General features: G+C 40.1%; 1 protein-coding gene across 5 annotated transcripts in view; it reads left to right on the top strand.

Annotated features, from left to right (window-relative positions):
- Nucleotides 1-26,624, top strand: part of DROSHA (drosha ribonuclease III) — a 3,547,421-nt gene that overhangs the window by 1,162,701 nt on the left and 2,358,096 nt on the right. For all 5 annotated transcript variants that reach the window (XM_044065333.1, XM_044065331.1, XM_044065329.1 and 2 more), the window contains exon 7: nucleotides 12,536-12,690. In XM_044065333.1, coding sequence (XP_043921268.1) covers nucleotides 12,536-12,690 — 155 coding nt within the window. The remainder of the gene's footprint in view (nucleotides 1-12,535; nucleotides 12,691-26,624) is intronic.

The following is a 26,624-nucleotide window of genomic DNA, read 5'->3' as shown; positions in this document are numbered from 1 at the left end:
GTATTCAATGGTGTTTATTACTGCTTGGTTGTAACTTGATTAAAGTGTAGCTATCATTCAAGTCTTTTGGATTAAGCACTTGGGCTTCAGACCAGTTGTTTTACATTAGGAAGGTTTGTGGCAAGCACTGTGGTGGCAGGACAGGTAGCTTTCATCCTTCTAAGTTGGGAACTGCTGATTGAGAGCCCAGTGTCCAAGTGTATTAGTTCTGGTTTAGGCACTTGGGCTTCAGGCCAGTTATTTTACATTAAGAAGGTTCGTGGTCTGCACTCTTGTGGGAGAAGAGGCTGGACTCTGCCCTTCTGAGCTGGGAATTTTCTGGTTAAAGGTTTATAGTGCCTGAATATTTGAACTGTATCTTACTGAAATTGGTTCACCTTGTTTGCTCTAGCATAGACTAGATCCAGGCCTACTGAATCTAGCTTTGTTTATATGCTTGTTGTTTGTTTGCTTGTTATTTCCCTGGAAGCTAATTCCACCTAATACGCAACTTCTCAGCGCTTCTGTGGATCACTAGTGATATCTGCATTGCTTACTGTACTTATTTCCTTGTTTCACTTGAAAGAAAGTTACTGTTTGTCGTTTTTGCATTTAGTTACTTGTAACACATTGCACTCAAGTTACCTGGCACTTGCTCACTAAAGCAATTATATAAGTCAGCACTAAAAATTAAAAGCACTACACCCTCACTCCCCACTGGCCCTTGTTTTCAATTAAGGATTTCCCAATATTATTCTAGCATGTCCAAAGGTCAGTTGTCAATCTCCTCTCCGGTCCAGCTGGTGAATCTGGGAATCTTGAGGGAATGTTATAACTGCCTCATGTATCCTTCAAGGCCCCTGAGCCAGAGGAAACCACAACCCAAGCTGCGGAAGCCCTTACAAATGCCTTCTATGAACACCTCCAGGACTGCATGGATCAGGCAATCCCAAATAAAACCAAGACTCTTTCCACAAAGGGCAAACGTCCAGTCTGGTGGACCCCAGCCATTAACAAACTTTACAATAAGAGGAGAAAGCTATTACATGATAGAACAAAATCCATAAAAGGGAAGTCACCCCTGATCATTATTAGTAAAAAAATACGAGCACTCATAAAATCAACTAAGGCCAATTTTGAGAGAAAAATTGCCATGGATTCAAAGGACAATCATAAGGCCTTTTTCAGCTATGTTAGGAACCTGGGTGGAAACTCCCAGATATGCTCAGAATTAGTCCAAAATGATACAAAATCACTGAACCCACAGACATTGCCAACATACTGGCAGACAGGTTCAGTGCAAACTTCACCCCCCTCCCCTAAAGGAGAGATAACTATCCCAGCCGAGTGTAGCCTCCCGGACATCTCAAATGCGCAGGTGAAAGCTGCTCTCTCTAAAGCTAAAAACACAGCATCAATGGGACCGGATGGTGTCCCCGGCTGTGTGCTACACGAGCTAAATGAGGAATTAAACCCGCACATAAGGCAGCTGTTTAATCTCAGCCTTACCACAGGATACGTGCCCAAGGAGTGGCGTACGGCAACTGTGGTCCCACTCCACAAAGGCGGCGCCTCTACGGACCCTGGTAATTACCGCCCCATAAGCTTAACAAGTCTAGTCTGCAAAGCTATGGAGAGGATCATAATGGAGCTCATAAACAAAGATATAGGGGACTTGCAGACATTGGACCCGACCCAGTTTGGCTTTGTCAAGGGAAGATCATGCCTTTTGAACTTGGTCGACTTCTTGAAACAGTCACCAAGGCCATTGATGAGAGAAAGGCAGTCCATACAGCCTACCTTGACCTTGCAAAGGCTTTCGACACAATACCCCACTCTGGTATTGTAGAAAAACTTACCAGCTTAAATGTAAACCCATATGTCACAAGATGGGTTGCAAACTGGCTTAAGGACAGAACCCACAGGGTTAGAGTTGCTGGCGCTGTGTCAGACTCCAAGCCGGTCACAAGTGGTGTCCCACAGGGCTCGGTCCTTGGCCCCTATTGTTTGGCATCTACTTCTCAGAAGTACAGGCCAACATGGGAGGACTTTGGCTGACAAAGTTTGCAGACGACTGCAAACTGGGCCATAGTGGAAAGTGCATCGGACACAGATATCCTTCAGAAGGGACTCACGGAAACAGATAGCTGGTGCCAGAGCCATGGCCTGAAGTTAAACGCCAAAAATGTATAGTCATACCCTTCGGGAAAAACAAGGTAACCCCAAGCTACCATATAGGTGGCAATCCACTAAGCACAGAAGAGGTTATCAGGGACCTGGGGACCCAGGTTGACAGTGGCCTTTCTTTTGACACTCACATTGCTAAAGTGGTTAGAAAGACCTTCTACATTGCCCACCTGATCATGAAGGATTCACATCCAGATCTAGTGAGGTCATTGTTCCCTGTACTCTTCACTTATCAGACCAATGATCGAGTACAATGCCCCATTCGGGATGTATCTCACCCGACATCTGCAGCAATTGGAGAGACCCCAAAAGTTCCTCACCAAAAGGATAAAGGGACTCCAAAATCTGTCATATGCTGCCAGATTGAAGAAACTCCAGCTCTATTCAGTCGCATACCGTCTGCTCAGAGGTGACATGTGCCTGACATACAAGGCCATGTCCAACCCAGAATTAATGGACATGCTCCACCTCAAAAATCCAAATCCACCAAAACCACTAGAGCAAGCGACTTAAACCTTAGCACGGATATAAATAGGGCGTGCTGGAGGGATAGATTTATCACTCAGAGTCTCCCTATGCTGTGGAATAAAATCCCGGTCCATGTGAGGCAGAGCACCTCGCTGACTCTGTTCAAGAGAAATCTAGACCTGTGGATGGGAGATCGTAGGTTTACCCCAGGAATCATCTCTGTGTCACTGCTGGACAGAGGCACAACAAACTAATGGGCACAGTATTTTTTCATATAAGGGGTGGCGTAAGCCACAATAATTTGGGCTAGGCTTATAAATGCCTTAGGGCAGATAGCCTAGTATAAATCTATGAACCTATGAACCTAAGTAATACAAATTATAAGAGTTGACAAAGGCTGAAATATTGTAGAATAAGGCCAATCTCACAGAACAAGAAGAGAAGCAGATGCAGAAAAGAGAAATTACAAATGCATTTGGATAATCTGCATGAGTTTAGTCAGGTTATTGTTAATCACCTATTTTGATAACATTTTCACAGCACAAAAACTTTAGCACAATGACTTGGGCAATATAATGTGTAAAAGGTTGTTAGGGAGCCTATGACAAGGAAATATAACCAGAGATCCTATAGAGACATTTCAGAAGTTTTATGAAATTGTGTGTTAAGCAGAGGAGTATGGAAACCAAGAAAAGCTTAAATGGATATATTTACAGAGGGCTTAGTTATACCGAGATTAGTGGAAGGTGAGGTTCAAGAATTAATAAGTAAGGTAAGAAGAGATGAGATACAACTGGTGATGCATAATTATTCTGCAAGGATTTCTCCAGCAACAGATGGTATTCCTATAGAAGTTTGGAATTTTGGAGAAAAGAAAGTGATTAAGATCTGGAAAGTTTTGTTTAACAGTGTTTAAAAGGGGGATACCAGGATATTGGAAGAAAGCTGTGGTGGCTGTATTACTCAAAGAAGGAAAAGACCCTTCATGTCCAGTTTCATATAAACCCATTTCAGTTTTAAACCATGATTATAGTGTGTTTATGTCAGGCATATTTTATCAACCAGAGAAGAAGTTGTGAATAATTAATACAGAATGGACTTTATTTCAGAGTGAGTATGGCGAGAGTTAATGGGATAAGTTGGTCCTCCTCATACAAAAAGTTGGTTTAGGATTACCTGCTTTGAAGGAATACTTTAGAGCTACACAGTTAAGGCTAAACTAACACAAGCAGAAGATTATAATAAATCAAATCAAAATTGAAGGGAATGATGATAAAATTGTTGGGAGCAGGGGTTGAAAAATAAGGAGATGATAGGATTTTAGATCGAAGTCCTTAAGGAGAATAACTACAGTATACAGAATATTATATTCATAGAAGAGCAGAAAGTTATTCTAACACAATAGGTCAGCATGAGAATGGAGAAAGGAGATTTTGCCATTAGGGATGACTGCAAGTAGGGGTATAGAAAATAGATAAGAAGGGGCTGGAGCTGAAATGAGAAAATTGACAATGTAACTAAGATACTGGGAGAAAATAACTAGAAAGGGGAAGGCAATACAGTGGAATGAGGCCAAGCAAGAGTTTGGATTACAAATTAGAGAATGGCTTCCTTACCAGGGATTGGTATTGAGTGTAAATAAAGAGAAGGGGATAGAGAAGTGCTAGGTAAATGACCAGCTCTGGTACAGTTTTTGGTTGGGGCTAGAAAAGAAGCTGATGTTTAAAAAAAGATGATTAGTATTGCATATAACATATTGCATGATCATTTGATGAATCAATCAGTGACAGAAAAATGGGGAAGAGAGACTGGAAAAGCATTTTACAGTGGGAACAGTAGGAGGACATCTGTATGGCTCACAGGTATTCAGCAAAGTCCAGAAGAGAGGTAATTGGGGAATTTTTTTTGTAAGTGTAACTAGTTAGATTTAAAAAAATTCCCCATAGAATATTTTGTCAGAGACAGTAAAGGTACAGTTTCATATAGGCCCATTTCAGTTTTACGTGTTTATGCCTATAATATCTAAAGGAATAGCAAAGGTAATGCCTAAATTTGTAGATATGGATCACTGTGGTTTTGTGAAGGGAAGGAAACATTTGACAGCATTAATAGAACAATGATGATCCAGAGGGAAGCAGAATGTAAGAAAGTACTGCTCCTGTTAGGTTTTGATGCAGAGAAAGCATTCAAAGTAGTTTAGGATTTTATGAGTAGGGCAATGGAACCATTTGCATTTCCTGATCCAATAATAAGGTTAATTATGGGGATAGATGAAGAATCTGAGGCAAAAATCAAATTAAGGAGGGTACCGTTCTGATAAGTTGTGTCTGAACAGAGGAAGCAGTTGGGGTGTCCTACCCCCCCCCCCTTTTTTTGTGTTACATTTAGAACCATTGGCAAAGAAAAGAAGGAACTCAGAAATTCAAGGTTCTTAATTTGTATGGTATTCAAGAAAAGTTGGCTTTATTTGCAGATATTATTTTGTGCCTGATGGAACCAGAAAAGTACATCTCAATGTTGTAGAACAGCTCATCTTGCTTGATGCTTGCCCTCTTCCCCTTCCAGATAAAATCCTTCAACTCTTTATTAAGTACCATCCACAACTTTCCCTCTGGTTGATAAGTGTGCTTGATCTGTGTATAAAACTAAAGGCACTAAAAACGTTTGTACTGCCTGTAGCAAGAGCTTTTAGTTTCTCAGTTTTTGTATTCTTTTGTTTTGTCTTTTCCCACATAGCCTTGGGTGCCATTGCAGAATAATTTTTAATCCAGACTCCTAAGTACTTCATTTTATCAAGTACCCACAAATATAGGTTTTGCTGAACTAATTCATGTGTGGGTACATAGTTTATAGCTATAACCTTTGTTCTGTCTTCATTAATTTTATATCCTGTCTCAGAATGATCCTCCCAATAGAACAAGGTTTAAGATTAGCTCATTTAAAGGGATATTTTAGAGCTACACAGTTAATTAAGGCTGTTAATCATAACATAAGCAGAAAGCTACAATTCAAAGTGAAAAATGATGATGATCCTCATTAGTAAGCAGGGGGTTAATTCAAGAATTAAGGAAAGAATAGGGTTTTGTACATGGATCTTTAAGAAGAATAACAGTGGTCATACAGAATATTGTATTCATAAAGTGGCAGAAAGTATACAAGAACTAAGCCAACACAGGAATGGAGAAAGCAGATTCTGCTAATAGGGATGACTGCAATTAGGGATACAGAATAGGCAAGAGGGGGCTGGAATTTATTGGAGAAAGCTGGCCAATGAACCAAGGTATTGGGAAGAAATAATTAGGGAGGGAAAAGTAATAAAATGGGAAGAGGCCAAGACGACATTTGGATTACAGGCTTATGATTGCAATCCATATCAGGGGTTGATATCAGAGTATAGACAAAGAGAAATGGTAGGGGAGTCCTAAATGAAAGACCTGCACTGGTTGAGTTTTTAATTGAATCTAGAACTGATGTTGCTGTTAAAAAGGGATAATTAGTAGAGCATATAAAACATTGCACAGTAACTATGGAAATCAATCAGAGGAGGTCAGAAGAGAGGTTGTATAATCAATTCACAAAGAAACAATTGCAGGACATATGTATGGCTTCCAAATATGCAACAAAATCTGGAAGGTGTAGGATGTCTTGTCTGTAAGTTCTTGCATATGTTCTTTTATATCCTAAGTAGAGTCCAAAGAATCTTTCTTCAGGTAAATGTTAGAGGTGTAATGGGGAAGAAAGAGGTGCCTGACAGCATATATTCTCAGAGTGTAATGAGCTGATAGACTTTAAATCATCCCTGCAGAATACTCTGTCAGGAATACTGGGCAAGCAAATGAGAAAATTCATTTTCTGAGCTGGTGTACGGGTTGTGCATTGCCTAGACATAGCAAGGCCTTGTTAAGTTTAGTTCTGGCGGCTGCCAAAAAAGCAAGTGCTAGAAAAATGGAAATCAAAGTTTAAAGCTACTGTATACTTGAAGTAGTGAATATTGTAACATTGTTATAGTTCCTTACCACTTCCAATCCTCCAGAAAGTGCTCCTGAAACCAGCCATAGAGTGACTGTAATACCTATAGCTCTTTTGTATCCCAAAAGGGAACATTTGCATCTGTTCTGGAGCCTTGCAAATAGACATGCTGTCTTTCTACTGCTTTATTAAAGAAGCATAAGTAATCATTTGATTTTATATCCTAACCTTCAAACTCAAAATCTGCATTTATGATGTGTTTTTAGTATTAGTGAGCAAGAGGGCAAATTTAACTCAAGAAATAATTAAAATCCTATAAGCAATCAAGAAAGTGTATGCACTTTCCAACAAGAAAGTTTATGCTCCCAGGAAGGACCAGTTACTTGAAATTAATGGCTGTTCACAGGCATGACATCTTATAAAGTTATGGTTAACCATGCTGAAGTGCAGGTTAGTGCCTGGTTCCCACTTACGCAGCTTACCGTCTCTTCCTGTGTTATCTCTGTTCGCCTTCTAGATGTAAAAGCAACTGGCATATCATCAGTAAATGTTAACTTTAAGAAAATGTGTTCTGTGGACTTCTCTTAAGTAAACTTCATTATAACTGTTTGTTTCACAGTTTCAAGCTATTTATTTTCACTGACCTGCTTGCCAGTTTCCCTTTAGAAGTTAATCACATTGTACCTCATAGAATTAACCCAGAACACATTGTTTAACTGAAGTGCTGGCAGTTTCCCTTTAAACATTAATTATACTGTACCTTGTAGATTTCACTTGGAAGACAGTGTTCAGACCTTTGCCTACAGGCTGCTTGTTTCCAGCTAAATGCAGGTACTAATGAAAAAAAAAAACAAGCTAATAACTTTGCAAATGCAGTTAAAAACTGTCATTGTAATGCTTTTCATCCTTTCTCTAATTTTGCAAGCCTGTTTGCTTAAAAACACTTCTCAGTAGCTTAAACTAAGATCATTAGTCTGGATCTCAACCTTTACAAAAACAAGGGAAATCACTGTATTTTAAGTCTATATTTAATATGATTGGTGCACTTTTACATTTCTCCAGCAGCCAAATGTTACAACATGAATTTTAACTTCATTATTTCCATCGTTTGTTATCTTGTTACAGTATAAAGTCTGGATACATTGCAAAATGAGAATTTTTTTTACTATTACTAGCATATACAGCAGTCATTGATAAAACACCCCAACCCCATATTTAAAATTCTTCTGACTGAATGGTATACAGAACTACTTTAACGTATAACTTGCAATTTGCATTAGGAAGTGTTTAAACAAGTATTAATAATGACAAAATTCTTTGTTATATAGTTACTTCTTCAGTCCATTCACTGTCCTGATAAACATTAATGAAATAAAGTGTGTTTAAGGCTTTACAGGCCTCACATCAGTTTAACACCAAAACCTGTATTATTTTTTCAACCACTGGTCTTTACAGAACCACAGTTTGCATGTCTATTCTATAACTAATGAGATTGTTGCTTTTCATTTCTCCTGTTTCTTGTTTACATTGTTGCTCATTTTCCTGATTATCTTGATCTCCCAGCACCAGTACCTGGTTCAAGTCCAAGGTACTCCTGATTCTTCTAGTTTGTTTCAGGATTTTTTTTTTCTGTTGCCCAAGCATTTCCTTTGGAACAGTGGAAAACGTTTTACTAGAAATATCAGTGTTTTTTTCTTATTGTTGTAGGATTAAAAAACAGTGTCCCTTTAACTTGCTGAATTATGGTTTGATGGTTGAATTTTATTTCCTGCTTCGCCTGTTATTCCAAAAATATCATTGATTCTCCAGGTAAAAATTATGTAAAGACAGATGGATATAGCAACTTGAATCTGAAACCTGCTTCTCAACAGTCACAAGTTGCTTGGATAAGTTTGCTTCTCTTCTGCCTGGTGTGCAGCAAATCATTATTTTCCACAAACACTCTGTTATCCACTGTTTTAATACTTTTCCCGTCTGCCTTACTTTTGTCATGAGCAGTTCTTTTTGTTGGTATAATTGCTTACTTGCTAGTGTAGGTTTCAAGTCCTTTCTAATGGTCAGATTTGAAGCATGCTTATCACGTACCTGTTGTCCTGCTGTGAGCACCAGCCTAGTTGCGTATTTGTACTTTTATGCAATTAATGTAGTCTATTCCTTCTAGGGTCTGTGGTATAACAAAAGTCTCAGTTTTTCTGTCTTCTAGTGTTGCTGCTTAAAGCTTCTCCTATTTTTTATACCTTTTTGTCATTAAACTTTCTCTAGCCTCCCACTTATTTTAAAAGTATGAGTGCATTTGATTTATTTTTTCCCCTAAATTACAGGAAGCCATCTGCTGGTACTAAAGCTAAAACTTAACTGCTTTTTGATGAGCATCTGCAAGGTTCTTTCCAGCCAGATCGTTTTCTTCGTTTCTGGTTGATTTTCACATACTTTCTCCAAATTGCTTCTTTGCTGGCATCCAGGCAGTGTAATTATTAATCAGTAACTGACAACTTTTACTGGCTGTTTAAAACATTTCTACGTTTTCACACTGGCAAAGTTCTAATCACGTTATTCAGTGTGTGTCTGTTTTGGATGAGCCTTGTGAGGTTTTCCTGAGGGATGATTTCTCAGAGACTGGATTCCTTTTGAGTTAAGGATTTTTTGGAATTCTTACTAGAATTCTTTGACAAAAGAGTGAGCTGTATTATCAAAGTTTCTCTGGCTGCAGTATCTAACTTTCACAAGAGACGGAGTCAGAGTACTTTAGCTTGTTTTGAATGTCTGCAGTGTGTTTTTGAGCTGTACGTTTTGTGCTTAGTCCCCATCTAAAAGAACCTGTTCCTCAATGGGATCTTAATTTTATGCATGAAAAAAAATATTACCAGCATCCAGAGTAGAATTAAGTTCTTGACATGGAATACTCTCCTTTTTGTGGCAAACACTTTAACAAGAAGGGTTGCAGAGTTACAAATGTTTTCTTCTTGGCTCCTTTTCATTTCTTTCTTAAAAGTGTGTCATTGTATGTGGGCTGATGCTTCTTTTATTTACCCGAGGTAGCCACAGGAACAAATTTAAACCAGTCAAGTTGGCTGTATTTTCCCTTAGTACTCTAACCAAAGGAAGTGTTTATTGCATTGTCTGGATGTTCACCATGAGTTGTAGTTTTATTTGGACAAAATTAAAGACCTAATAAAAGATGGTCAGCTTTTTGTTTCCTGTGCAGTAGATATATTGGTAAGACTGTCTAAAGTTACCTGTTATGGTGACTTTCTGAATGTATTGTATATTGTTATGAAAAAATGTAATAAAAAATTGCCTAGCAAACCTAAAGGCCATTGTATTAGAACAGTGGTTGCTACCTCAGGCATTCTTTGAAAATGTTTACATTAGTGACATTTAGCTGTTTTGATATGGGCTTAAATACATACTGTCTGAAGACATTGTAAGCTGGATGTGATGATCTGCTCTAGGTTGGCCTTTAGATCTGTTATCATCAGAAGTCTCCTATCATAATGCCACCCACTGGGATGAACTGGGGACTTTGTTCTTTTTGTTGAAGTAATGGTTTAGATCATGTAAGATGTCAAAGTTGTGTACTTAAAATAACAATAGAGGTTTCACAATCCGCTTATGTGTACTTCAGCATACCCACAGGCCATCTCCATCCCTGGCTTAAGGGAGCCAGGAGGAGTAGTTGGAGGAATGTTTGCACAGGTATTTTAGAGTTTAAGTGGATTCTGCAATGTATTCTAGTGTAGTATGGATTTGTGTGCTGGCTATTCTAGAACACCTCTGTAGAAATAGGGAGATGGAAGGCATTACGTGAGACAGAGGGAGGAGTTTAGATCATGGAAAAGTGGGAAATTCTTAAAAGGTGCAAAGCTGTGTAGGGACAGAGACAACTAGTCCTGGTTGTTGAAGTGGGTAAATGTGGATCATGAATATCTGTCATTGCAATAAGTTCGTAACTTTCATTTCAGTGATCCAGTGGGTAACCCAGGCAAGATCAAGAAAGCACTTGTCTTTTAGACGCTAGCTTTAGCTAGGACTTCAGATGAGTAGGCAAAATAAAATAATTCAGAAAGTATAATAGCATGAAACTAGCTGAATAATGATTGTTTAAATTACTGTTGGCATGACATTTTTTTGTGTGGCATTCTTTAGTTACTTTCTTTTTCTTGTATTTTAATTATTTTTTCTGCTGCTGTTTCATTGAAAGTTTGCTGTAATTGCACAGTGAACACTCTTAGTGCTGTGGTATATTTCTGCATATGATTGCTGTACATATGTATATAGGTATTTAATGTAACAAAATAGTGTACTGATTTTGTATGTTAAGTAAACTTTTTGTGGTAGCTGTAGTAATTTCTATATTAGGTAGACTTTTGGTCAGTGTGTATCTTGATGCATTACACTTTGTTGATTTTTGTCTCAGTGTTACAAATGTTATCAGATTTATTTGTTCTATTCACTGCTTTTGTTGTATATGCTTTTAGGCTTCGGTCGTGGCTGAAAACGGTCTTTGAACTGGTTCAGTTACACAGTCCAAAACCAGAAATAAAAAATACAAATATGAAGCCTCCCACTAAAGAGCTGTGTAGTAGAAAGAATCCAACAATTATAAGCGCCAACACAGCCACCACAGCCAGTGTTTTATGTGAATGGATCTGATGAAGGATCAATTGATCTGAAAGCGCTTATCCTGTTTTATTTTTTATTAAAGTGATTTTTTAGGAAGTGATTTTTTGTGATGGATTTACTTGCTTCCCTGGCTGTGGTGGCTCTTATAATTGTTGGATTCAAAACCAGAAGTAAGTAAACTGCCTTCATTATTACATTAGCTGTCTTTGGGTGTTAGTGTGTTGAAAGCTGCTGTCGTCTTTGGCGAGACAAGGAACTAGTGATGAGGATTACTGTCAACACTGCTACATTATCTGTAGGTTATGCATTGATTGTGTTTGATAACATGTAGGTAATGTTCACCAAGAATTTAATTTTGTGCAAAAAGGAAGATGATGGTAGTAAAGCAACAATAATAAACATTCTTACATGTGCTATTATTTTTTTGTTTGTTTTCTTGCATCATGATTGTGAAAGTAGTGTGAAAAACATGCCATGCGCATTTTAGATTTGGTAGTGTAGTTGTACTGTTCATGTGCTGTATACATTCAGTGATTTGATGACCCAGATCAACAGAGTGAAAAGTGCAAGGATTTCATAATGGAGCTAGCTTTAGTGTGAATACTGATAACTTTTACAGTAACTTGTCCACATAGTCATTCTTGTGCACATGCAAAAATGTGTGTGTTTCTGTCAGTCTGTCTGTGTGGTGTACAAGTGTATTGCTATATATGTTTGCATACACGCATGTACATATAATGTAGTGTGTATGTATGTGTGTGTGTGTGTGTGTGTGTATATATATATATATATATATATATATATATATATATATATATATATATATTATGCATTCTGTTTGCATGTTTGAGATTTGATTTGTGAGTTCCTGACTTCAAAGACATTAAGTGCAGATAGGGAGAAATTATATTAAATGTAAAATTATTGTATCTTGGAGAATATCTCCCTCTCAAAGGTACATTTATCTCAGATTTAGTAGTCATAAGTAGCTTTGGTAAGGGGGTGCAGGGGGTTCATGAGCAAAAAGCACTTTTAATGTGTAACAGTGAGTTTCCTACTTAGCTGTTAAATGTGTAGACTTGCACTTAATTATTTTACATTTCAGGATTTGCATTGTACAGTTTCAACCTTCCAACAGGGCACTGTGTAAAAGTGCATGTGCCCACTCACATTTGTACATGCACGCTTGTTTTTAGGAGATAATTGTTATGCGTGTGTTCACTGTCCTCTTTCATTTAAACATGGCTGTTGAAGATGATGTCCTTGTTAGATGTATTCAGTAATTAAACTTGCTACATTTCTTAACAAGAGAGTTCCAGTGATTCTGAATGTGAATCTGATGAAGACAGCAGCTGCTCCAGCAGTTCAGATTCTGAGGTCTTCGATGTAATTGCTGAAATTAAGCGTAAAAAGGCTCATCCAGACCGGCTTCATGAAGAACTCTGGTACAATGATCCTGGACAGGTTTGTGTTTGAATGCTTTCTGTTGCCTCTTTTTTGTAGTTAAATTTCTGTGTAAGGAGATAAATTCTTATACATCTGATCTGCTGTCTGGGGTCCTCTGAAATGAATTACAGTTCTTTCTTCTTTTGAGATTCCCAGCTTGTCAAACTTTATTGAGTAACTCTGATCTGTCAGAACCCATCAGGACATTATACTTTACCTAGGAATGCAAACCTAGACCTACTTTTCCCCAGATGTTTAACATTAGATCACTGCTGAGGTAGCCTAAGCTGTTTTGGTCCTGCCCCTCACTGACTGGATACCTTTTGAAAGCTAAAGGGTGCCATCCATGCATTCTGTCTGGAACTCCATATAAATGGAAATTTAGAGTGCCAAAACTCGAGTTTTTTTTGCTGCTGCAATGCGCTCCATTGGCAGGCCCAGTGGAGTTGACAGTTATCTAGTGATCCTTCAAGTCTGGACAAATAAGTCCTCTACTGCGGAAAACCTTCCACTGTTTTTATTTTTCTGAGGAAAACGTTTGCTTTCCTCAGTGAAATGTTATGTTTATTAAGAAGCTAAATGTTTTTGGACTGGCTTTGCATTTTAGCTCTTGAAAATGCTTGTGTAAACCTTTTGATGTTTTTGGACTGGCTTTGCATTTTAGCTTTTGAAAATGCTTGTGTAAACCTTTTGAATAAAAGTTTCCTTTTTAATTTTCCCACAAGTTTTGTAGGTTTGTGTGTTAGGGAAAGGATACTCTGCTTGCGGGGGACTTTTAGTGGTTAACTTACCATTCATTAACTTGTTCAGGCTTTGCTGTCTTCCTTACCTGACAAGTCAACCTCATGCACCGTGGAATGACTGACAGGTTATGGGGTACCTCATTCATAAATATTTGATCTGATATTGTTAATCCTCGTTAATTCTTTACATATGGGTATCTGTTCCGAGCCGGCCATTTTCCAAGCTGGCGTCAGCTTCAAACTCTCAAGCTAAACTCTTACCCACAATTCCCCTCTCCCTGTTACCTCAGATTTCGTTTGCCGCATTGCCATCCGGTCATGTCAAGCTTCTTCTCTTGAGCTAAGTGCAGTCAGTGATTGTTTAATTGCTTTACAAATTACTTTTCTGTCAGAAAAGTTAATATTTTATTGTCTCTTGCCCTATTGCATCTAGCGTTCATAATTTCAGGTTTTCTTCTCTGTCCTTTACTTACCCTTTTTACCGCGAGGTAATTTCTCCTTACCATCATTGGTAATCCCTTTCTTTTCTTTTTCATACCTTCGGATACTCTCTTGTACCATTGTTGGTACTTTTCTTTTTGTTAATATGGCAGATAAAAAGGGTAGTCCGGGGTTTAAGCGGTGTTCTGATTGTGGACACAAACTGCCTACTTCTGATGCACACTCTTTGTGTTTATTGTTTGGGAGCTTCCCATTTATCTGTTGAACCATCTTGTACTATATGTGAAAACTTTTCTAATAGAACTTTGTTAGAAAGGAAAAATAAGCTGATTCTGAAGGGACTTCTAAAATCTCCCTTTTCAGAGGCTATTTCTGGGTCAGAGGTCTCAACCCCTCCAAAAACACATAAGAAAATGCATGTTTCTACTAAGGTTAAATCCTTGCCTTTGTCTACGGGTTCTGTAATTAGGAGGCATGTTTGGCTAAAGGAACAAAATCTGCCTGATCATGTTAAAGTTCAATTACTAGATGCACCTTTACAGCATGATACTTGGTGTTAAGGCAGAAGAGGTGTTAAAGAAAATGGAGGACAAAGCTAAATCAATGCAAACTGTCAAAGATTTTTTTTACAAGCACAGCCACCTAGGTTTAGTAGACACTGTCCTACAAAAAATTGGTCCTTTCCTGTGTCAGACAGACTTCAAAGGGGCAGACCCAGATGCCCTAGGGGCAGATCCCAGGCGCAAGGTTCTTACAGACTCAAGCAATGGGGTGCCTCTACCTCCAAAGCTGGAGACGATAGATCACAAACCTACAGAAAACAGCCTCAATGACTTCCTCCTGCTTGCACCAAGCACTTATCTTCTGGCAGCTCCCTTAAGGGGAAAATTAGCACTTTTTGCTCAAAATTGGCACATCATTACCCAGGACAAGTGGGTTCTAAACATAGTGTCACAAGGCTACAATTTCCATTTCCATACTCTGCCAAAGGCAAACGGCTGGCGATATCTGCCAAAAAATCAATGGGCAGAGGCTCAAAAACAAGTCTCATCCCTCATGGACATGGGGGCCATTCAGCAAGTACCAGAGCAAGAAGAGGGACAAGGTTTTTACTCAAGACTGTTCTTGGTACCCAGAAAGGACATACTGGACCTATCTATTCTGAATATTTTTCCTGGATATTCCAAAATTCAAAATGTTGACCTTGCAACAGCTTCTGCCCATGCTGGGCAAGAATGCTTGGCTTGTGACTTTGGACCTAAAAGAGGCATACCTGCATGTTCCAATCAGACAACCATGCAGAAAATACGTCAGATTCAAGGCAGGTTCAATGCATTACCAATTATCTGCACTGCCCTTTGGCTTATCTACTGCGCCCAGGGTCTTTACAAAGTGCCTGGCACCAGTAATTGCATTCTGCAGACAAAGAGGTATACAAATATACCCTTACTTGGACGACTGCCTCATTCAAGCAGAGAACAAGGACATTCTTATTCAACATCTGGCGTTCCTGAAAAGACTTCTAACATGCCTAGGGTACACAGTCAACAAAAAGAAATCAAAACTAGTACCATCACAAGAGATTACATTCTGGGTGCAAGTTTGAATACAACTGCCCAGATGGCTTATCTCATGCCAGACAAACAAAGGCAACTATCTATTTCAAAATTTTGGCAACAAAGACCCAGTTATCTGCAAGAACAATTCTGCAGGCTTTGGGCTTCATGGCATCCTGCATCCTATTAATTCCATATGCAAGACTGCATATGAGGAAACATGAGTGGTACCTAAAAAGTGTTTGGACTCAACATTCACACAGCCTGGAAGCAGTCATTACTCTCATCCCCTGCCTGCAACAGGAGTTTCGATGGTGGGCAAAGGCTTGTCACCAGAACAAGGGACAACCATTCACATTACCTCCAGCCAGGCAGACACTAACAACGGATGCCTGGGGAGCCCACATGGCAGGAAAAGGTATACAGAGCACATGGTCCTCAAACCAAATGCATCTACATATCAATCAAAAAGAGATGCTAGCTGTACAAAATGCCCTGACAGCCTTCAAGGACCAACTTCATCCGGGACAACTACTGCTAAAGACAGACAACACCACGGTCATGTGGTACACAAACAAGCAGGGGGGCACACATTCTTACCCCCTTTGCAGACTAGCCATGACTTTGTGGGACACAGCTTTGACTTAACCAAGTACATCTGCAGGCACAATTCCTGCCAGGAAAGGAAAATACTCTGGCAGACGAACTAAGCAGAAACCTCATGGATCCCCACGAGTGTAAACTGGATCCACAAGTCTTCAGCATGATAACAAGGAAATGGGGATGCCCAGACATAGATCTGTTTGCCTCCCCTCTCAATTACCAACTAAAAAGATTCTGCACAAGGACTTACCACAGACAAGCATGGAAAGTGGATGCCCTAGCTTTCAGCTGGAAAAACCTATCAGTATATGCCTTTCCTCCACTCCCCAAGGTGCTCCTAAAGGTCAGGCAGGAGAAGCCAAGGATGATACTGATTGCCCCCAGACTGGCCACACCAGTACTGGTATCCAATACTAAGGAACATATTTCTATACCCAGCTTGGACCTTACCTCAAATACCTCATCTACTGTCCCAGCAAAACAATCAGATCATGCACAACCAACTCAGGACTTTAAACCTGGCAGCATGGCGGATAATGTAGTCATATAAAACACACCTCTCAGCAAAGCTGTGATGGATGTCATTCTGGAAGCCAGAAGGCCTAGCACTAGAAAGTCTTATGCTGGAAAATGGAAGAGATTCTGTGCCTGGAACCAGGCACAAGGAACTGATACAGCTGTACCAAATATTCCTCAGATTTTGTAATACTTAACTGAGATGCTGGACAAAGGCCTATCTTTTTCATCTATTAAAATTCATGCCTCTGCTATTTCAGCTCATTACAATACAGAGCCATCAATCTTTTCTCATCCTTATTAAAGCAGTACCTCAGAGGAGTCAAACATTTAAGGCCTCCAAGGAGATCACCAATGCCTGCATGGGACCTCAACTATGTCTTGGAAAAACTCACCCTGCCTCCTTTTGAGCCAGCTGCTACTGCTGATATAAAGTTTTTATCTTGGAAAACAGCTCTGCTCCTAGCAATAACTTCTGCAAGACGAGTTTCAGAGCTACAGGCACTCATGGCTGTGGAACCTTTTATCATTTTTTATCGAGACAGGGTCTCCCTGAGGACAAGCCCAACATTTATGCCTAAGGTGGTGTCCAGTGTGGCTCTTAACCAAACTATTCATCTGCCAACTTTTTATCCAAATCCACAGAACAAGGGGGAGAGAATTCTTCATTCTTTCGACGTACACAGACAGCTTAGATTCTACTTGGACAGAACCAAAGTTTTCAGAAAGACAGAGCAATTACTAGTGACATATGCTGCAGGATCACAAGGAAGGGCTATCTCAAAGCAGACTATTTCAAAGTAGATAGGCCACTGCATTCGTTTCTTCTATTTACACCATGGCAAGCCAGTGCCTAGGGGCATTAGGCCACATTCAACCAGAGCTGCAGCCACTTCAGCAGCCTTTCTCAGGGGAGTACCAACCAAGGACATTTTAGAAGCTGCTACTTGGAGTTCAGTGCACACCTTTACAAAACACTATCATCTGCCACTCTACTCTAAATCCAGGGCAGGCTTTGCCACTGCAGTTCTGCAGGGCCTCATAACCGCTCCTAATGCTGTTTAGCTCCAACCTCCCAACCATAGCTTTGGGACTCTACCCAAATGTAATGACTGCAACAGTGAAACACGAAGAACATAGTACAGTTGTGTGCACTTACCATAAATGTAGATGTTCGAGTATTCACTGTTGCAGTCCAGGTTACCCACCCGCCATCCCCCTTTTCTTCTGATGGAACCTATCTTTCCTTCTCTGATTTATACAACCTATGTGGTGTATTTGCTTGTAGATGAAGGTAAAGTTTATATTGGTGCATGTAATTTATATATATATATATATATATATATATATATATATATAAATTTTGGCTACCCTTTTAGGGGGCACCTGACATCTGGGGCAAGAAAAACTAAAGAAAATGGCATCGGCTGCTTCTTTTATACCCCCTGACGACCTGACGTCAGGGAAGGGGTGACAGCAGCCGACGCAGGACCCAGGACTTTGGAATTCAGGCCAACTGAAGGAAACCTGCCAGCAGGATTACCCAAATGTAATGACTGCAACAGTGAATACACTCGAACATCTACATTTATGGTTAAGTGTACACAACTGTACTTTTCTCCTTTCTTTTTTTCCTCCTCAGCCAATCACTCTCCACCAGTCTGTAGCCAGTTTATCTTTATCAGATTGTCTCCATGGAGATATGAGAACCAGTCAGCCAGTTTCTCTCTATCAGATTGTTTCCATGGAAACATGAAGGCTAGCTGCAGAATTGTTACTGAGCATATACATATATTTCCTAGAAAAAAACTCATAATTTTCAGTGTTCTTTTTCATTTACTTGCTGTCTCTTAAAACTTTTTACTAAATCGAAGTTCTTTAATCCAGTCATTCCTGCATGCAAGAACAAGAACAAGCACATTATTTTTTCTTTTATCATGCTTTTTAACCAGGCTTTTTTTTTTTTTTTTTTTTTTTTTTTTACATTGCAGTGCCTACACTTCTTAAAACTGAACAAAAAGAGAGAAGAAGGGAGAAAAAAAAGAACAGCAGCATTTGTTTACATATCCAATTACACTTAAAAATAACTAAAAAAGACTTTACAAATCACACAATCTGTACTATTTAAGGAAGAACATCTTTACTTACGTTAACTTTCTCCCTCCTCTTCCCCTCCCCAAAGCATGTTTCCATACGTTAATGACATGAAGTAGGACATATGCTTTCGACTCCCCCACAAGTCCAACAGAGTCTGAAAAAGTCGAATATTTCCAGATTTTCTTGTTCTGTCATATTTCACAAAAATTATTGCATTGTAATCCCATGTTAAGTTGCTGGTTTTATTGCTATTTATCTCCAAAATCCTGTCTCTGCTTCATTTCCAGTGTAGTCTCGATTCTTCTAGTCAGCTCTTGTGCTCCCTTCCTTCTCTCCAACTTTTTCCATTGAAAAGGTTTCACAGGTACAGTCACTCTGTGGTCTTTATTACCAGAACAAGAAGCAGAATCTCCTTCTGTTTCACATCTTGCCTTTTGTTGGACATACTTTTGTATTTCCTCCTTAGGATGTACTTCATAAAATGATTTTGTTCCTTCAGGGAAGAATGTGCTGTAAGTGGATTGGACACTCTAAATTGGCCCTAGGTGAATGTGTGTGTGTTTGTGTGCCTTCTGTGGAAGGTTGGGCACCGGGCTGGCAACTCGACACACTAAAACTCCACTGCCAATCATGAGCGGACAGGTGATCCGCTGTGGCAACTCCTAACCGGGAAAAAGCTGAAAGAAGAAAGGAAGAATACCTTAAAGACAGCTGGGTACATCAGTTTGAATCTCACACATGCATCTCTACATTCTCTGAATAGTGGAATAAAGTTGCTCCTCTTCTATCTGGTGTATAGTGAGTAGTCATTCTCCACAAACACTCTGCTGTCTTTCACTTTTAGTACTTTGTCCTTCTGCCACAGTTTTGTCAGAATCAACTCCTCCTTCTGGTTGGATTTCATCTTTACTATTAAAGGTCTACATTGCTTTCTTATAGCCAGGTTTGGAGCATACACACTATGTGCACTTTCGACTAACAACTTGTGCTGTGTAACACCAGTCCAGTTGCTTATTTGTGCTTTCATAAAGTTAATGCAGTCTGTTCATTCCAACTTCTCTGGTATAGCTGAAAATCTCAGGTTTCTGTCCTCTAATTCTATTATTTTTAGAAACCTCTCTTCCTGAACAGTTTCAAATTCAGCCATCCTTTTCATCATTTTGACTTCTGATTTTTGCAGCTTTAGCATCTTATCTTAATATCTGTTTAAAGCTTCTTACATTTTTTCCAACCTTTTGTTGTTTGTGTTGATATACTCCATCAGTGTTTTATTTTAACCAGGTCTGTATACAGTTGTCTTACATCTACCTGCAGGTTATTGGAAGTCACTTCTGAAGGTTGCATTGCTTTTAGCTGAAGAACTGCAGCACTTTCTCCAGTCAGGGTTTCTTCCTCACTTTTTGTAACTGATGTTTTCCATATCTTCTCTATTTCTTTATTCCTGGCATCCAGACAATGCACTTACTAGCCAGTTACAGAAATTTACCAATAAACACAGGTCTACTGACCTTCTCTGCTGAGTTTCTGTTTTCATACTGGGAGAGCTAGAAGTAAGCTGTTACTCGGTGTGCAGCCATCTTGGAAGTCCCCTTTCATTGGTTCTTACGACATTCATCAGGCAAAGTTCTTGTGGACAGAGCTGAGCTGTATCCTTTGGAGATACTCAAATGGTGCAGAGAGATTCTTCTTTGAATTCTGACCAACCACAGTCAGGAATTCCTAGGAAGAGGGCATGTAAGAGAAAGCACGTAGACTCCCCCGTGGAGTCCTTAACATCAAATACTGAATTAGATAAAGGAAAGAGTTCCCCTGATCCCCTCCAGAAGATGTCACTTCAGGATAAATCGTCAAATCAGTGAAGCATATGGGGCCTTGGTCAGCTGACCCACCCTTTTTGGATTAAAAAGTTCTCTTCGAGGTATATGGCCCTTCTTCTTCTACTTGAGTGATAACCGCTGCTGGACCAGCTCTTGGATTTGGTCTCCAGGAAAGCGTGGCTGGAACCAGTTACATCAGAGGTAGTCCCCAGGTAGAGCAGCTACTTTGCTATATAGGGATAAATTCCTGACTACAGCCCAGCTGACCTAGGTTCAGTTAGCAGCTTAGGCAACTGCCCAAGTGGCAGGTGAGGAGTAGGTGTTATTATCCTGGGGAGGGACATCTCAAGGACATTCCCAACATAATCCCTGATGGCATCTGGGGACATGTCAAGAAAGGGGCAGAGTCCAAAATGGGATTGGGATGGGGACTTAACTGAGCTGCCTGTCAGACTGGCTGATACATGAGCATTTTCCCATTGCACACCTGTCCTCTAAACACAACCAAGATATCACGGGAGAAGGGATATGAGGTAGAGCATAAAATGAAAATCCTCTGGAAGATGGTGTGGTGGCCACACCCCTCAGGACACACTTAAGAACCTTGCTGGCTCCAGCCCACATGGAGAAAGTTTTGAGGTGCTGAAGACGACTGGTATAACTGGCAGTGCTGTAGGATGCAGGAGGAAAAGCGAAAAAAAAAAGGCAATCCTCAAGAATGAGTGCAAACATTTACGGGCACTTAACGATAAACAGCAGTGGTTGAAAGATATGGTGGATTCAATGATAGTTGCAGCAGCCACTAAAAAGGAATTTACTGATGAGTCCACAACTTACCCCAACCAAGGAATCTAAGAAAATACGCAGGATGGGAAAGCGTGCTTACATATTGGGTGCTTTTGTTCCAAAAGCGTTAAACTACTTAACACACATGTATCAGCTCTAAATGGCCTTAGCAAAGCAAGATGTGGATACTTTGGAAGAACCCTTGACTCAGCAATCTAATAAATAATATAATGTAGCTGATGGAGCAGCCAAAGCAGCAGGCTTTGGCTTCATCATGAATTGTCATGCATAGCCCTTTCCTTGTGACATTGTGGAAAGTTTCAAGGCATCCTTCATGAATCCCACCTTCAATGTATCCTCTCTTATTGGTCCAGCAGTTAAGGATAATAATGAGTTATGAGCAGGATAGGAAAACACTGTCTGTGCTTGCTTTCAGGCTTGACAAGCCTCACTGATCATTTAACAAGAATCATAATGGTTTCAAATCCTAATGGTTTAAATGTTTCCAGTGCTAACACTTAGACTCCTCCTCATACAGGGGAGGCCGTGGCAGAAGTAGCCTGTTCATTGGACTCAACCTGTAGTTAGAGGTACGCAAAATCATGGGTAAAGGGAACACTTTCAAGGCGGGCAAAGCAGCATCTCTGAAACGTTGCCCGGCTGTCCATCTCTGGAAGCCATTTGGGTGGGGGGCAGTTATCTCTGAACCTTCCCATGTGGATGGCCTTCATTATTTATTTATTTATTTCCAGTTTGATTACTGGGGAAGTCCAGTGGGTCAGACTGACCCATTTTCAGTGGAGACCCGGGGAGAAAGGCTCCAAGATACATAATACAGATAAGGTACAGAAATACACGGATGTCAGTCTTCCATAGTATGGAAACGGTTACAAGTAAGTACCTTGAAAATATGCATAATAAGAAGAAAAGCATTGAGTGTGGACTTATTGTGTATACATTTTCTTTAGTGTGCACACTCAGATATTAGGTGAGAAGATGTTTTATATACATACTTTTAAGTAAAATGAGAATACACTATACATGCACAATTTCAGAAAAGAAATTAGTAATGGAAAGCTGTATACAATGTTTACAATGTTGAACCATAAGAAATAAGCAGCTAATAGAGAAAGGAGAGCAAAGAAAATGCTTGTGGGATCATAGCTGAAGGAGAGTTATAGAGGTTATCGATAGCTATTGTTATTGTATTGATAGTTATTAATAGCTAATGGAGGAGGGAGAGCTTAGAAAATGCTCATGGGAGCATAGCAGAAGGAGAGTTATTGAGGCCTTAGGAACCTGAGGGGGGAAACCCCCAGGAGCATAGCTGAAGGAGAGTAGTTGAGGGCTTAGGAACCTGAGTGGGAAAACCCCCCAGGGGAATGGACTAAGGAAGATTAGGTTGGATGGTGGCAGTTGCATTTCCATTTTGTGGCCAGGTGTTTGGTAAGCTGAGTTTTGAAGTTTTCTAAGTTTGGGATGCTTCTTAGAGAGGGAGGAAGGGAATTCCATTTTTTGCCTAGAGAGACAGCGAGGAGAAGTTGGCCTGCTGTACTTTTGGGTTTGGGGGTAGCAATTAGGTTTTGATGCTTGGATCTGAGAGTTCTATTGGGGGTGTAATGGGGGAGGATATTAGTTAGTGCTGGACACTTAGCTGGGTGATATACAAGACTGTGTGCAGTGGTAAGTTGGAGAAAGTCTGGGAGTTCAAGCCTCTTTAGGGATCTTAGGGTAAGGCAGTGATGGGTAGAAGGCTTAGATTTGGTAGCAAATTTTGAGATTTTATTATAGCAGTTTTCTAGTTTGAAGGAAATAGAGGAGGATAGGTTAGTTAGCATCATCATCAGTACGAATAAGTCCAAAGTATCATATAGAGAGAATGTCTCATACCATTTTCCCAGAAACTGTGTCCATAGATGCTGCAGTTATCCAACCTTCCACCCGGACTGAAGTCAGTGACATTTTGAGAGGTTTTCTCCCTCCTGCAAAAGAGGATCATCCAGAAGGTCCTGCCAGACCAGAGAGGGTAAGGAATCTATTTAAATTTCTTTTGTTTCCAAAGAAAAACAAGGACCTCAGGCCAGTTTTGGATCTCAGAGGCTTAAACCTCTTTGTAAAAAAGACCCAGTTCATAATGGTCATGGTGTTATTTAATTTCCCATGCTTCAAGGCAAATGCTCGGATGTGCTCAGCAGACCTCCAGGGAGCCTTTCTCCATGAAAAAATTGCAAAGGATTCCAGGAAGTTCCTGTGGTATTAAGAACAGGAACTAATCACTTTTAATTCACTACCATGCCCTTCAAATTCACAGCTGCACCCCGGGTGTTTACCATGTTCACGATAGTGGTTGCAGTCCACCTGTGACTGAGGGATCTGGGTCTTACCATACCTGGACGGTTGGTTTCTTGCTGCAGCATCCAGACAGTCCTTAATAGAATCCAGAAATTGCTGTTTGCAGATCTGCCTATCCTTAGACATTTCTGTCAGTTACCAAAAGTCACACCTTCATTGGAACCACCTGGACGCATCCTCTTGCTGAGTATCCTTCGTGGATCTCTCTTGGAAAGAAAGGCAGTGCAAGCATTATATCACCAGCAAAATCCCTCCGCTTTTCAGGTGTTAAAAGTCCTAGGATTGATGGCAGCAGTAATTGCAATGGTCCATTACGCCATATACCATACAAGAATCCTCCAGTGGATGAATTCTGTGCAGTGGTCACAGCTCACAGCCACAGTTCACAAAACCCAGATTTGTAGCAATTTCTTGAACTGGTGGCTGACTTTACCCTTATTACAGATGAGAAAACAATTCATGTACACCAACCCAGCTACAGTCATAACCACAGACATCCCTGCCTGCATTTGGAGGGCATTTCAAGGAGAAGATGGTCCAAAGTCAGTGGAACCAGGCTGAGGCCAATCTGCTCATCAGTATTCCAGAGATGAGAGTGGCCCTTCTAGTGTTGCAGGTCATCACCTCTTAACTTCGAGAGTGATAGTGATACAGTCAGACATTCTGTCAGTGATATGGTGCATCAACAATCCATCCTTTTTCTCTTGAGTGTTCCGTAAATTAAGAGGTAGCTATAGAAATATTCAGGCAATAGAGCCTTTGTTGCTGTGATTTGTTCACCTCTTCCTTAAACACCTCATCTGGGATAGTCACCCAGAAATGCTCTGCTCTACCATTTTTCCCTGGTTTGCTGTACTCCTTCCATCATCTTTCCTTCATAACCAAGCTCCTTCAGATTGGCATCTGTCTGCGATTCTTGTTGCTTCATTCTGACCAAGACAAATTTGGTTTCCCCTGCTAAAGTCTCTTATGAGGATGCCCCCCCCCCCCGGCTTCTTCTGCATCTACACTGTCACCCTTCCTGTCAGCCTTACCAGAACCTTCACAATGTTATGTTTTTTCCATTTCTCTTAATGGCCATTCTTCCATTTCAGAGAAAGTGATTCATTATCATTTGTGCTTCTCAATAGAAGGCCACTCAAAGCATTTTCAAGAGCAAATGTAATCGATTTTCTGTCTGGGAATATAGCTGAGGTTTTAATTCATGTTGCATTTCCTTAGTAGACGTCCTGAACTTCCTGTCTTCAATCCTTCGATTATGGCTGTAGGTACTTTATCATGGAAGTACAATTGGCAGCCATTTCCAGCTACAACCCTGATTTTCACAACAGTAGGGTAGCTTCTTGTAAGGTGTGCAAAACCTTTCTGAAGGAGGGGATTCTTCCCTCTTCCCATCTGTTAAGCAGCCGACACTTTTTGGAATTTGAATTTGGCTTTCGCATGTCTAACCAAAGCTCCAGTAGAACCAGCTTCCTCTGTATACCTGAAGTGTTTGTCTTGGAAAACAGTATTTCTCATGGCTGTTGGTCAGATAAACGAATATCAGAAATGCACATATGGTCCATCTCTCCACCTTATCTGATCTTACATAAAGATAGTCTAAGAACATGTCCTTCCTTTATTCCTAAGGTGACTTTTGAGAACAGTATTAATCAATCATTCAATCTACTTGTGCTATTCCCAAATTACTCCAACAAAGGAGGAGCCTTTGGTGCTTTGATGCATATATGTCTCCTATCATGATTCCACCCAGGATTGAAAAGTACCTTAGGATTCTGCCCCAGCAGTTCGATTGGATGGACTGATAAAACAGGATGTGGAAGTTATGTACGTACCATAATGCTATTTCCTTTTCATCCAAGCCTATCCAGTAAGCCATCTCTCATACTCTTTGGTAGGTTATTGCTGTTTTCCTGATGTGTGTGTGTGTGTGTGTGTGTGTGTGTGTGTGTGTGTGTGTGTGTGTGTGTGTGTGTGTGTATCATAGCTTAGCAGCTGTAACTCTGCAAGCCATTCCCGGGAAATTACTATCAAATTGGTCAGTATTATGTTTCTGTAAATCTAATGCAGTACCAGATACAATTGATGTAGCTCAATCTTTTCTTTCTTGAAAGGTGATTTTAACTTGGCAGTCTTGCTTGGTATCTTCCTTAAAGTTTGTAACCGAGACCTGCGGAACTTGGATAAAAGCAAAAATCGTAATAAATGGTCCAACCTCACTGACCCAGAGTCTGATGCCCTTAAGGCACTGAGCAATGATTGAATACCGAATAACGTACTGGTTTTGTTATGGAACAATTTGAGTATGCTGCCAAGTTATTGTCTGCTTTGAGCCATAATGAATGTTATGAGTGTGTTGACTTACTTAGTGTCTGTAAACAATTTACTGTTTATAAACTGTTAAGTGATTGCCTGCATAACAACAAAATTACCTTTGAAGAATGTAATTTTCTGTATGTAGCCAACCCTAATCTCGGCAAATTCTTTGACATCTCAAAGATCCATAAAAACCCCAGAGAACCCCCTTTTAGACACATTATCTCCACCAGAAAAACAAAGGCCGAGAACATCTCCCAGTTTGTAGATGCCTTCCTCAAACCCATAGTGCAGGCCACCCCCTTTTACTTAACAGGATTCCTGTCAGTTTCTTAATGAACTACACCAACTGCACATTTCCACATAGGTTCAGCTAGTGACCCTAGAAATAGTCACTTTACACCAGTGTACCGAATAACAAAAGACCCCCACCAGGTGCTTCCTTATCAACTTCTCCACTCTGAGCAAAAGTAAAATAGGCACCTTATGTGACCTAATCTTGGCAGATAGGCATAGCAGCTTTTTTCATTTTAATGGTAAAGTTTACCAGCAGATTAAAGGCGTAGCTATGGGGTCTAAAATGGCCCCAGCCTATGCCAGCATTGTTCTAAAGTACCTGTGAAACTGAAAAACTTGTTAAATTATAGGGCTTCAAAAAAGTTAAAATGTACTGTCACTGTATAGACAAAATTTTTTTCATCTGGCAGGGATCCAAGTCCAAACAT

The sequence above is a fragment of the Protopterus annectens genome, chromosome 3.part0 (genome assembly GCF_019279795.1).
Source record: "Protopterus annectens isolate FY-2018-M chromosome 3.part0, PAN1.0, whole genome shotgun sequence".
Taxonomy (NCBI): Eukaryota; Metazoa; Chordata; order Ceratodontiformes; family Protopteridae; genus Protopterus; species Protopterus annectens.
The sequence above is the reverse complement of the archived record's forward strand: the minus strand, read 5'-3'. Positions and strand labels throughout refer to the sequence as shown.